The sequence below is a fragment of the Halyomorpha halys genome, unplaced genomic scaffold (genome assembly GCF_000696795.3).
Source record: "Halyomorpha halys isolate HHAL.00 unplaced genomic scaffold, Hhal_1.1 Scaffold150.1, whole genome shotgun sequence".
Lineage (NCBI taxonomy): Eukaryota > Metazoa > Arthropoda > Insecta > Hemiptera > Pentatomidae > Halyomorpha > Halyomorpha halys.
The window spans coordinates 1,142,114-1,155,229 of NW_027113424.1; the positions used below are offsets into that span (position 1 = coordinate 1,142,114).

Consider the following 13,116-nt stretch of genomic DNA (forward strand, 5'->3'; position numbering starts at 1 on the left):
TAACGTATTATTAAAAAAATATAAACAATTAAGAACAAGTAAAGAAGCCTTTTCCTCTATTGAAAGAGTACAACGAGAGGAATGTAGTATTTTTCAAAAAATATCTTTTTAAAATAGGGTTACTCTTGTGTTGAAGATAAGTAAAAAACTGTAAGAAGGTTCTTAAACATTATAAAGCACCATTCCGTGGCGGGAAAAGATGGGGCTTTAAATTCAGAGCATAGCTGGAAAGGGATTTTCCAGTTATCCCGACATTGGCTCAACAAAGAAGAGATTTATTTACCAGGCAGCGAAAACCTTCTAGGAAAGGAAAAAATGGCAACAGTAAGCAGTAGGAGGACAATACTTCGCTTTAAAGAAAAACCTCCGACGCTAGACTTCATAGAATAAATATAAAAACTGATAAGTCTTGTTCAGTTTTTTACTCAGCACACGATTCATAGGAAATACAGAGTTTCTGAAACCCCTCAAGATATACAGTACGATAATTTCAATTTAATATTTAATTTTTAAATTATGCTTAAATTCGTTTTGCTTTTTTTTTTTTTAAATAATCGGTATAAATATACTTATATAAGAACATCCATAACGCATAAAAATATTTAAGCAATAACTTACTTCATCTTTAACAAGAAAGAACTGACCGTATACGGGGAGAGAGAGAAAATACATCGAATTACCCGAGGAAACACAATCAAGGCAGGATATAAGCCAAGGATATTGTTCCCTGTAGGAGGCAATCATCCAATAAAATACTTTCTACCTGAGATAGAACATAATACAACAATATAAAATCAGAGAGTAGTAAATCACGTTAATTATTGTGGATTAATTATTTTTCCTAAAGCAATTAACCATTTATTAAATATGAAAACAAAATTGACGTTTTTTAAAAAAAATATTTCCATCCACATTATCGTTTAAATTATCTAATCAGTGAAGAAAATAATCCAATTAAATTGTCATAATTGGATATAAAAAAATAGGGTGTCGTTTTTTGATATGTTGTTTGGGCTGTCCCAATATTGAAAACTTAAAGTTTTCTTATTCCTCCAATCACTTCATCTTGAAAAAACCTACAAACTTGATCCTGATTTTTCAAATATTTTCGGAAGCATTTGTTAAATAGAAAATATATAATCTGCTTTTTAATTTAATTTAAATCATCTAATTTTTGAAACCACTATGAAACTTATACCTGTAATACTCGAGATAAAGCAATAATAATTTCATGTTTCCTCAAAAATATGTAAAATTCAATTGTAAGTAAGTTATTACCTAGTAACAATTGCAATGTGAATTGTTTGACACAGTAACATCTATATTAGAGGTAAATAGCTGAAGCTTAAGATGTAACATTTTGCTAAGCCATAAAGACTATAAGATCTCTTATTATATATTTAATGATACAATCATAGATATAAACTAATTTTATACAACAATATATTTTTTTAATGATGAGAAGATTGTTGACCGTGGATAATAAATATATACATATGAGGAGAATCTGGTGCGGTGAGTGAAGAACACAAATCAGTAAATACATATAAGTAAATGAGTAAATTATCATTTTCTTATATTAGTATTAATTATAAATAATTAACCTAAACGTTTGTTATATTTTTATTCGTATTGAACTTAGCACCCTAAGCTAGGAGGAATAAAAACAAATAAATGGTTAGCTAAAACAAAATATATCATTAGCAGTAGAAACGGGTGAGATTTCGGTGATATAGCAGCAATAGGAAGAAATACATTTGAACAGTTAGAGAGCTTTATGTATTTAAGTTAGAAAAAACAAAATGAATGAGAAAATAAAAGCGAGATCAAAGGCAATAAATGCTTGTTATTTTTCAATTCCAAAATTGCTTAGCCTGCGCCTTTTGTCCAGTAACTTTAAAGCTGGAATTATCCTTCCAGTTATTCTTACGGCGAAACGCGGCCTCTTACACTAAGAGAAGAACAGTGGTTTTTTGGAAATAAAGCATTACAAAAATATTCGGACCGAAAAATGATGAGTTAACAGAAGAATTTAGAAGTCTACACAATGCTGAACTAAGGGGGGTCCTCCCGGTAGATTTAAGATGGACGAGGAAGGGGTTGTAAGGCTTAGTAACCAACGGATCACTAAAATCTCAATAAACACACATATGAAGGGTGAATATACTACAAGAGGACCGAAGAGTATGTGGGAGGATTACCTCAAGACTGATTTAGCAGCTTTGGGTTTGAACGGGCACCTCTAGACAGATGTATGTGAAGAGCGATTGGTCGTACCGGCATCGAACCTCCGGGTTCGTTAGGCCTTTGTTATTGTTAAGCTGTCGGGAAAGTCGCATGAGTGGAAACGTCCAATATTCTGTAATGCCAATGTCCTCTTCAGAACAGAAATCGGAGTTAATTAAAAATACATCTTGAGAAGTTAACAAAACAGGTTGGAAAGTGCTTTAATAACGATTAAAAATAAATTAAAGCTAACCTTTGACGAAACCTTATCTGATCATTGTCACAAAAACAGACTCAAACCCGCCAAGAAATTCCACTCACTTAATCCAGACCTGGTTGGATCAGTAAAAAGTTCACAGATTATTCCCATTCATGGAAATGAAGAGCTAAATCTGTAGCGCTCAATTTCTTCACTAAGGATCTGACTGTTATGCCATTCTACACCCGTCGCATGAAGTAAAGGTCCCAGGAATAACTTTAAAACCGTTTTTCTCTTCGATTTAAAAAAAAAACCTCCTAAGTGGAAATTCAAATGGAGATAGAAAAAAAAATAAGGTCATGAAGTAAATTCGGGAACAGTTGTCCAGAATATGGTAAAATGAAAATAATTTGAGACGAGCTAAACAAAGGGATATTCTTTTAATATCATAATAAGCATTTTTGGAGAATTTTATAGCACAAAATCTAGCAAGGAAAAATAGCAATAATCACTCCCTAGCACTTTCGTGTTCATTATTTTAGTTTTTGTTATTTTGAACGCAAATAATAGATTATATTAGTATTGTTATCTGGGCAAATGCCATAAAAGGGGTAGTTAATTCCGTTCAAAATTTCGTTCTGAACAGTGTTTTTCACGGTTTTAAAGTTTTACATACCTCTGCATCCCCTCCTTATTAAGTTAGAGGGTAGTTTTTATGCGAATTGAATTGGCGTAATAGTAAGATTCTACTATGATTCTCAACAATTTTTCCTAGTTCAGCTTTTGCGCACCACCTAGTTGAGTTAGAAAAGTGGTCCGCAAACAATTGCTGAGGGAAGAACTATTAGAACTATTTAATTAATTATTTTTTCAAATGTTTAAGTGTCAGCTGAAAGGTTTTAAAAGGCAAATGCACAATAAAAATGACCCATAATGCACCTTTAAGGAACCTACTTTCATAGTACATATACTTTCACTAAGCATAATTGAGGGTGACAACCTTTCGCCCTAAGTCGGGAATGAGGAGTCCGGCTAAGTGGCCTACAAAAGATGATAAAACAAATAGTGATCACAAACTTTGATTTTGTAAATGATAAAATCGAAGAAAATTAAAGTGTTTAAAGATTAACATTTAGAACCGCGTACCCAGGCGGCTCTCCGAGATTCTGAAAATGACTCAGTAGCTTCTAATTTAGCTAGTGCCGATTCTTACGGGCCTTGGTACTATAGAACTCTCCAGTTAAAGGATTCTGTTCTATTCTATTCTAAACCAACCCATTTACCTTCGATGAAGAATCCACAAAATACTCCGAGGGAAAATTTATTTACTACATTCATCAATACATTTAGACCAGTGAGACAGGCCAACTTTACACAAAAGTTATAAAAGGCTACATGATAATTAACGAATCGGAAAGTGTTAATCAACAAGCTGAGCTATTCTCGGAATATGAGATCATCTTATTTGGTTAGCTAGATAGATTCGATAGATCACGTGGCTAAAGTACGTAGAGGGGAAGAAATGGCTAAGTGAACCTAACCAAGGAGGTAGATATATCATAGGCCGTGAAGGAAGATAAACGACACCGTCTGAAAAGTGTCAGTTTACACAGGGCGGTAAACAGGCTACACTGCGAGCCACTGTAGTAGTTCGTCTTTAAAGCTAAATATAATTCCCTGTTTGTTGTTTTTTCTTAGAGCTAGCTAATCTATAACGGTTTTTTATTGGATCAAAGGCGAAAGAAGAAGGTCGGCGATGAGTATAAAGGACAAATTAGGAACCGTTTAACATCTAAATACGGACCAATCTGGTTCCATGAAACACCGCCTGACAGGATCACACATAGATTAGATTAGATTTTTATTCAGGGCGATCAACATCTAGGTTATTACACCCTTTTTACTTCATCTATCTTCTTGTCTTTGACATTTGATGGTTGAATGTAGACTATTTCCTTTTTTACACTGGTCGGTATTGGTGGATTATATTTTAGTATAAAGTTGAGTTTCTTTCAGAAATTTTATTATTTTGTCTATGGATTCTGCTGAGTCTTTAAGGGCCAATTCTCTTGTACGCGGAATTTTATTATTTTCGAAGGCTTGACGAAATGTTGGGCATTCTTCAATTATATGCTTTATTGATAATGGGGAATGACAGGTTTGGCATATAGGCTGGTCCTCTTTTGTGATTAAGTGAAGGTGAGTTAATTTGGAATGTCCTATTCTTACTCTTGCAACAACCACTTCTTCTCTTCTGTTTCCCCTTATGGCACTTGTCCACTTTTGTGTATTTTTTTTTACATTTCTTAATTTATTGGTGAATGGTACGGCAGCCCACATTGAATCCCAACTTTTTCGGATTATGTTCCTTAAAAATGCCATTATGTCTTTCGGCTCGTAAATTTGGAGTGGTGGAACGTTCATTGTAGCAGCCGGATCACACATAGGTCGGGAGCCAAGGGCAAAAAATGTGTTCCACCAGAAGAAGGTTGTTGATAGTCCAGGCCAAAAGTATTCTCAATATGAACGTATTAGATGGGACGCAATTTATATTTTACAAAATTTGTCTTTATTTAGGTTGAAGACATTAATTCAATTTTAACCTTTACAACCTTACTGGTACAGTTAATGTCCTCAAAAAGTAAGTTTTGGAATATTTAATGAACACTCCACCGGAAATTCATTTCATCCAAGAAAAACCTGAAACGTTCGCTTATTTTTCTATCAGTTTTCCATATCCTTAAAACAAATTACAACATGAAATAAATGACAATAGCATTTTTTCTCAAGAAGAGAAAATTTGCTAAAACATGAGCCTAAAATATAAGTAATGTTCAATAATTCTAGAAATACAGTTTTCAAAATGCAACATTTTTTGTTTAATTTATTTTAGCAAATATTGTAGAAACTATTACTCCGAAAAAAATAATCATTATAAACTACTTTTTAGTGCATTAAAAGAACTTTGTACTCTAATAGGCGTCTATTCCTCAGATACAGTTACTTAATAATTTTTTTTTTCCCAAATAACGAAAAATCAATATTTTGTTACTTTATTTAGGTAAATATGGAATCTAATATTCCTATGAAAATATTCATTATAAATAACTAAGTGGTTTATTTACCTTTTTTCGATTTGAATGCTCATACACATCTAAAGTTTTCTTAAAAACAGTAATTTAATGGCTAATATTTATTTTCCGAATAACGAAAAATCATCATTTTGTGAATTTATTTTGGCAAATATCGAGGAAACTATTCTTCCTATAGAGATAATTATGAACTACTTTTTTGTTCCATTTAACGAGCTTCAAGGTGAGTCCTTACAGGCACTTGTACGTCAAATAGTTCATGGGATATCGAAATTTCCTCAAAATAAGCGAAAGGTTTTTTATTATACAATGAACTTCCGTTGCCGTGTTCCTTAAATACTTTGATGTACATTCGGTCAAAAACATTCTTCAGATACACTTTTTTTAACCTCGGCTCCAGATCTAACGCAATTGATACTTAACATCACACCGACAACATACACTGGCGCCTACATTACGAAACAATTTAAGAGTAGTAAAATAAAAAACTACAAGATACTCACCATGACTAAGACACAGAACTAGTGCCGCTGGTCAACGGACAAAAAGTGAATCCCCATCCGACATCACTAGGTCTGTCAGACAGCTTAAAAAGGGCGGATCTTTTTTGTAGGAGGTGGACTTGGACTTGCGTGACACACGTCAACATGCCATCATTCAATCCTCATCTCGGACCAATTCAATTTCCTTTTTTTATTTAGATATTCCTCCTTCTATTTCACAGCTTCCTTTATAAATGGCCATACAAGATATTATCTTCCTAAGATTAATAGTGCCCTTTCGTGGGAGAAATAAAAATAGCTAGTTCTCATTAAGAATTGTTGACTAGTCAAGAACTCTTTTTTTCCGTTGATAATGTTGCTAAATCAATGGATAAAGGTTTATAGATGGTATATATGAAGTTTTTTTTTTTTTTATTACATTTTATTTTTCGATCTTCTGATTATTTTTTTTCTACACTTTTATAATCTTATAGCAGTAGTAACCAATGGGATCCTATGTTAAATAAAATAAAAGCTTTGCAATAATGTTCATAACAGAATGCGAACAAAAAATAACAATACTTTATTCTGGGACAGTGAGTTTAGTGACATACCTAGCATATAAAGGATACCTATGATGTCTAAACTAGATTTATGATCAATAAATTTGATATATACCATTATTTATAAAGACCATTCTTAAAATGTATTTTTTGGAGGAAATTCTGTCAATATACTTTTTTTTGCCATTTGATCATTTTTACACTTTAAGAAGTTGTTGCACAATAAACATTTTTCATTTTCTTCACTGTTACTCATCCTAATTTTATATTATTTTAAGTAAGAATTCCTCTTCTTAAAAGATTTTTTGAATTTTTTAAAAAGCAGATTATGCCTCCAAGTTCACTTACAGAATATATTACAGCTAGATGAAAATTGTCCATTGAAAAATGATTCCATAAAAACCACTTTGTAACTAATAAAATATATTATTCAGTGGCATACACAATATTATTGGATTGCCATGGAAATATGATAATGACAAAAACACCTAATTTAAAAATCATACTTTTTTTTTTTTTAACTAGATAACAACAAGAAGTATTTTAATAAAATTTACTGAATAAGATAAATAAATAAATTGATGGACGAGAATAGGAATAATAAAAATTAAAATGACTGAGACATAATTTGTAATTGTATTTCACAGCACGAAATTTTATCACAGACAAGCTAAGAGGTTCCATTTATCTAAAGATGTTATTTTAAATTTAAATGACAATGGTTTAAATACTTTATCTTATTTTATTATAACTAAAAAGATTTTAGAAAAGAATAATGAAAAAAATGATGATAAAGATATGAATTTTGTACTTTAAAATGTATTTGAAAAACTTTCTCTAAAAATGATACTATACAACACAGCAAAAATTTATTAATTTCACCAAACCATAAATTTAAAGTTTAAAAATATTGTTTTATATGCCAAATGTGATGAAACACTATATAATAAAAACCTTGCATACATACATAATCATTGTCATAGCAACCGTACTTTCTCATAAAAAGAGCTAAACCTGTCCTAACCCGGAGTTTAATTTTTAACACTATTAGACAATCCCAAAAAGTATTTTAACCAACTAAAAATATTTTACAATTCTGTTTATAAGAAAATTATTAATATGAACTAAATAATGTAATTATTTAACTTTCATATTTTTATGCCACTAACTACAAAAATATTGAAGGTTAAAAGCCTTTCTATAACAGGACCTATATTTAATTATATCTTTGCAGCTATTGTTTGCAGCAATATTTTTCCCATGTTTTTTTTTACCGAGTCAAAGTGAAATAAATAAAGAGATGTTATGTTTACATTATCAGCGGTTAAAACTGTCCTTGGAGTGGTCCCTCCAACTAGTATGTTTATAAAATTTTAAATAAGAATGGGTTTCAAAATAGGTTCTGAAGTGTTTCAAGATGGCTTACATTCATAACCTCATATACCTTGTAAGTTTGAATCTATCAGCATGTACTGGAATTTGCAACTGACAAATTTTTGTTCATGAATGATGGCATATTAGCTGAAACCTAGAGTGTTTTGGTTGTTTATTGGAAATGTTGAAATAATTTTGCCTTTAAATTTACATTCACCTTAAATAAATTTCATATATAAGTAAGAAAAACAATGAATTTAGATTTTTCACTTAAGAAGAAGATAAAGTTAACCAACAATGTCATGTTAAAGAAAAAGTAAAACAGATTTGATTTATTTAGAAAATGGAAACTTTAAAAATATATCAAAGAGGGACAAAAAGTTGAAAGCTACATTACAATATTTTAAATCTGTGTGCATAAAAATAGATTGCTACATCAAAGAATTGTGTGTTAAGCTACTGGAATCAGTTGACATCATTTTATTTTTAAATTGATATAATAAATATCTCATTAGGATTTACAGAAAAAAACAACAAGAAAAGAAAAGGGTTAGTCTGGTTATATCAATATGAAATAACTTACCTCCTCTTATCTGAGTTTGAGTTAGCAACAAAGTCATAGATCTGGGCTTCATTATGCGACGTATTCACAAGGAAAAGTGCCTTTTTATCTAAGAAAAAAAAAAAATTATTGACACAAAACAACCTTACTGGAGAATGTTTTATTGATTTTTTCCAAAATTAAAACATTATTTTAATCTGGTAATTAATATTAGTTTGGAAAAAAACAAACTAGTATTGTTCATATTAGGAAAGTAATATTTAGTTTTTTTTAAGATTTCAAATTAATTTTTTCACTACAGTAGACTCTAATCAGACACCTAAGAGCCCTGACACCTACAACTATAGCAACAATAGCAACTCAAAATTTGTTTACCCCCATGTGAGTCTTCAGGAAGTTGAAAAATTAAAAATCTGAAGGTCCAAAGTCAAAGGAGTAAGCAAAGTGCTTTAAAATGTTCAAAAATAAACTACATCAAAAGCATCTTGGTGGCGCTGGCCATGTGTGGGTGAGTGTTATCGAGTAACAAAACCATCCTATTCTCAACATTACCTTCCGTTTGTTTTAAATTACACTCTTGAGCTTTTGTAGATTCACAGTATCATGCTGCAGTAATCATCTCCCACTGAGGCAAAAAATGGATCAAAATGAACTGCAATGACTATCGTTTTGTCTCAGGGGTGCAATAAACCACACATGTTTCATTAACAGTCACAATGGAGCTCAGAGAATCCTTACCTTTCCCCCAATGCAAATCGTTCCAGGAACACATGAATGCAAGTGGCCCGATTCAATTAGTGCTTATCTGTCAGTTGTTTTAGAACAAATCTGGAGCATAATATTCGATATCTCAGCGTTTTAGTAATTTTTTCATGTAACAAAGCTTTGGAAACATTGCAGCCATTTTATACAGTGTCGAATGTTGGTCTTCATGAACAGTTTCCTTGATTTTTTGCACCAACTCATGGATTACAATTGAAGGTCTTCCACTCCTTTGCCTATCATGAATATTCATTCTTCCAGTGGCACCACTTAAATACATTCGTTCAGTTTATAGCATCTTTGCCATAAACATTCTTGATCCGTGCAAAAATTTCAGCAACAGTTTTTACTTTAGTGACAAAGAACCTTATGAAAGTGTGCACCTCACATTTGGCAGGATTTCTTATAGATGTATTTCATAGAAATGGACACAATGAGATGAGTTTTGTTGCTGATAGGGGCCTCCTGAACACGAGCAATGGAGATCCCTACTACACCTCAGTGTTGCCAACTATTGAAAAATAATTCACACAGCATGACAGCCCATCATGTCGAAAGACACATAAATCAACAAGGAAATTTAAGATTAGAAATAATCATTTATTTTTGGTTTTTGTTTTAAAACTACTACTTATTACTATGCCTTGAATATCTCTGAGCATTAAAATCAATTCAAAATTAAGTCCTCTTCCCTTAGCCTATGAAAACATGTTTTGGACTAGTGGAGGTTTCATAGTGGCAAGTGTCAGATTAGAGAGGATCTACTGTAATTCAATTTCTTTTTAACAGCTATTACAAGTTCATCAAGTACACAATTTCATTTTTAAATTTGAAGAGCTGAATCAATGAAAATTGAGATAATTGGGCTGCAAGAGTGTGACTGATAGCAGAGCCTCAGAATTTTGTATTTTTATTATTTATTCGAAAAAAATTACTACTACTACTACTAACATGCAATACAGCAATGAATTAAATATAAATAGTTATTATTTATTGATTGATGTTATACACAAAGCATAGTTTCAGTATTCCTAAATGTAGTCTCCTGTACCCTTATACCTCCAACTTGAAAGCTTAGCCACATTCGCTTTTCATTAAATAAGTTCTCAGAAAAGCACAAATGTTATTTGTAAAACTAGTACTAGTTTATTGATAGTGATTTGTTTTCAACTTTTTACCATCACCTTTAAACTTCCGTGTCCTTATTTGAAAAGCCAGGGAAAAGAACCAGGTGAGGTACTTTTTTTAATAATAAATTGGTGGCATCAATGGATTTGGATGGATCAATGAATTTTAAGATTTTATGGATTGACTTTTTTACATTCTAACTTTCTAGAAAAATCCAGATTTTCAGAGTGAGTCAATTGATACCAATAACACAAATTGCAAAAAAGGGTGATTTACCCGGTTCCTTCCCCTGACTCATCATACTAGGACAGTGTGGTGGTCCCTAACTTAGCACAGCAATCAGAAAAATCAAAATATACATTTAGATCTATGCCTTCAACCACAAAACTACTGGTGCAACCAAAAGTAGGATAATGTGTTTAGGAGTATCTTATAATCTCCTGGTTAGTAAGTATGTAATAATTTTTGAGAAAACTGCTAAATGGATTTTTAATTTTGATGACTCAAATCACTTGGTAACATATAATGAATATTTGGAAACAATTTGAGCTCAAAATACTGAAAAACCATTGTATCAAATGAGTTAAGTATATTTATCTGTAACTTTGAAACCATGTTTTGAATGAAAGGTTCAACTGATTTTTAATTTTGATGGCTCCAATTGCTAAGAAATATTCCATGAATGTTTTGAAACAATTTGAGCTTAAAAGGACTATAGTATCCAATTTTTATCCACCAAATTTTACTTCTGGCAGAAAGACGGGTTAAAGTAATTGACAATGATAGCCTATATCATAGTTGCCACAGCAAAACCTCCTCCTTAGTTTCATACTAACAAAATCAGTTGAAGTAGGAGGTTTTACAAACACATAATTCTGCCCTTCTATTGTAGCGGGAGATTTTAAAACCTCCTTTTTAAAATATTTTAACATTTTAAATATTTGTAATACGATTTTGAAAAGATAGTAAATCCTATTGGTAAAAAAAAAATGTGTACAAAATTTGAGATCTTAAGACATGAGGTATAGCCATGGTACCCCCGGTACTTTAAGGACTAGTTTTAATAAGTAGATTTAATAGAGAAATTTAAATAAAACTTATTTTAAGAGCACAAAAACTGTTTTGTAATGACCAAGTAAGTGATTTGTTCATTTCTAAATATTAAATATTATTATTATATTGTCTTGTAATTTTTGTTTATACAACAAAGTAAAGATAAATATTTTAATGTAAACCACTAATGATTTTTCTCATTTCGATAATAAACCATTAAAACATTAAATGTAATTACAATAGATTTTCCTGAGAAATTTTTTTAAATTAAATAGGAGTCTCTGTTTTATTCCTCTGTTAAGAAAAATCAATTCGAAAAGGAGAAAAACTAAAATATATTTGAAAACAAAGAAATTTGGCTTTATAATTACTAGTGTTTACTTAATTATCAATTATGCAAAGAAATTTTTAAAAAAATTGAATAATTTCTTACCAACTGCATTAGGCCTGACTAGAACAGTGGATATTTTTATTATTGGACTTAATGATTGACTATAGAATTTCAGAACAAACTTTTCATCTTGCTTTTGAAGAAGGATTATTGCATCTTCTAATAGAAGAACATGGAGATCTATGAGTTTCTGCCGGTTCTGAATTCGTAAAAATAAAGACCCTTCATATAAGAGGCGGTGTTTCGTCAAGTCCAAATTCTGAAATAGAAATAAAAAATATACCACCTAAATATAAGATAAAATTAAGGATTCACTTAACAATAATGATAAGAGAATGCAATAACTATTACATTTATTATAATGCTTTACTCTTAAATTCAATTCTATTTAATTCAAAGATTAAATATAATTTTCTTGATTTAATAGACAGATTTAAATTTATTAATAAAGTTAAAGAAAAAAAAAATATTTAATGGTAAAATAAACAATATTTTATTGAAAAGCTTTTGTAACAAGTGAATTTTGCAATCAAAAATATTTGATAATAATTTATTAGCTAAACTGAAAATTAATTTAAATATTGTTTTCTAAAACTACCTTGAACTCAGTCGAGGTAGGATGGTCTGTTCTATCATAAGACGAGGTATCTAGTCGGCGTTGTATTTCCAACAACCGATTATGGTTTTCCGCCTCCTTAATAGCAGAGTCAACATGGTTCAGAACCTCTTTGCTCCTTTCAAGTGCCCTCTGTAGCCTATTAACTTCTTCAGAATCACAGCCTTTTGAGTACTTAACCAAATTTTCCAGTAACAAAGGATATTTTGTTAACCTAAGCACAAAATGAAATAGATTAATGTAAGTTGGATCATCCTTAAAGTATATGAGATTTTCATTCATGCCCATCACCATAAAAAAAAAAATTATGGTTAATCATATTACACTTTTTTAAATATTTTGTAACCGAGGTGTGAGGCAAAACAGCATCTACTGCAATGGGCAATTTCTATAACCAGAGTATCAGAACAAGGGTAGGTGCAACAATTGTGATTTTTTAAATAGTTCCCAGAAAGGCAACGGACCACTTTTAAAATTTAAAACATGAATTTTTAAAAATTAGGTAGGGAATACACAATAATGGCTGTTGCCCAAGAATTAGTTTGTATAGTCTTCTATAAGATCTTTCCGATTCCAATGAAAGAAAGAACATGTTTGGTTTAATTTTGTTTCTCAAAGTTCTTTTGGATTCAGAATATTTTTTGTTTTTCTGTATGGTAATGAATGAA

At 30.9% G+C, this 13,116-nt stretch overlaps 1 protein-coding gene across 2 annotated transcripts in view; it reads right to left on the minus strand.

Moving 5' to 3' along the window:
* LOC106678625 (rho guanine nucleotide exchange factor 12) overlaps positions 1–13,116 on the minus strand; it is a gene marked incomplete at its 5' end in the record, with an annotated part of 168,514 nt that overhangs the window by 84,163 nt on the left and 71,235 nt on the right. For both annotated transcript variants that reach the window (XM_067050934.1, XM_014417247.3), the window contains 3 exon segments: positions 8,520–8,607; positions 11,875–12,091; positions 12,431–12,662. In XM_067050934.1, coding sequence (XP_066907035.1) covers positions 8,520–8,607; positions 11,875–12,091; positions 12,431–12,662 — 537 coding nt within the window.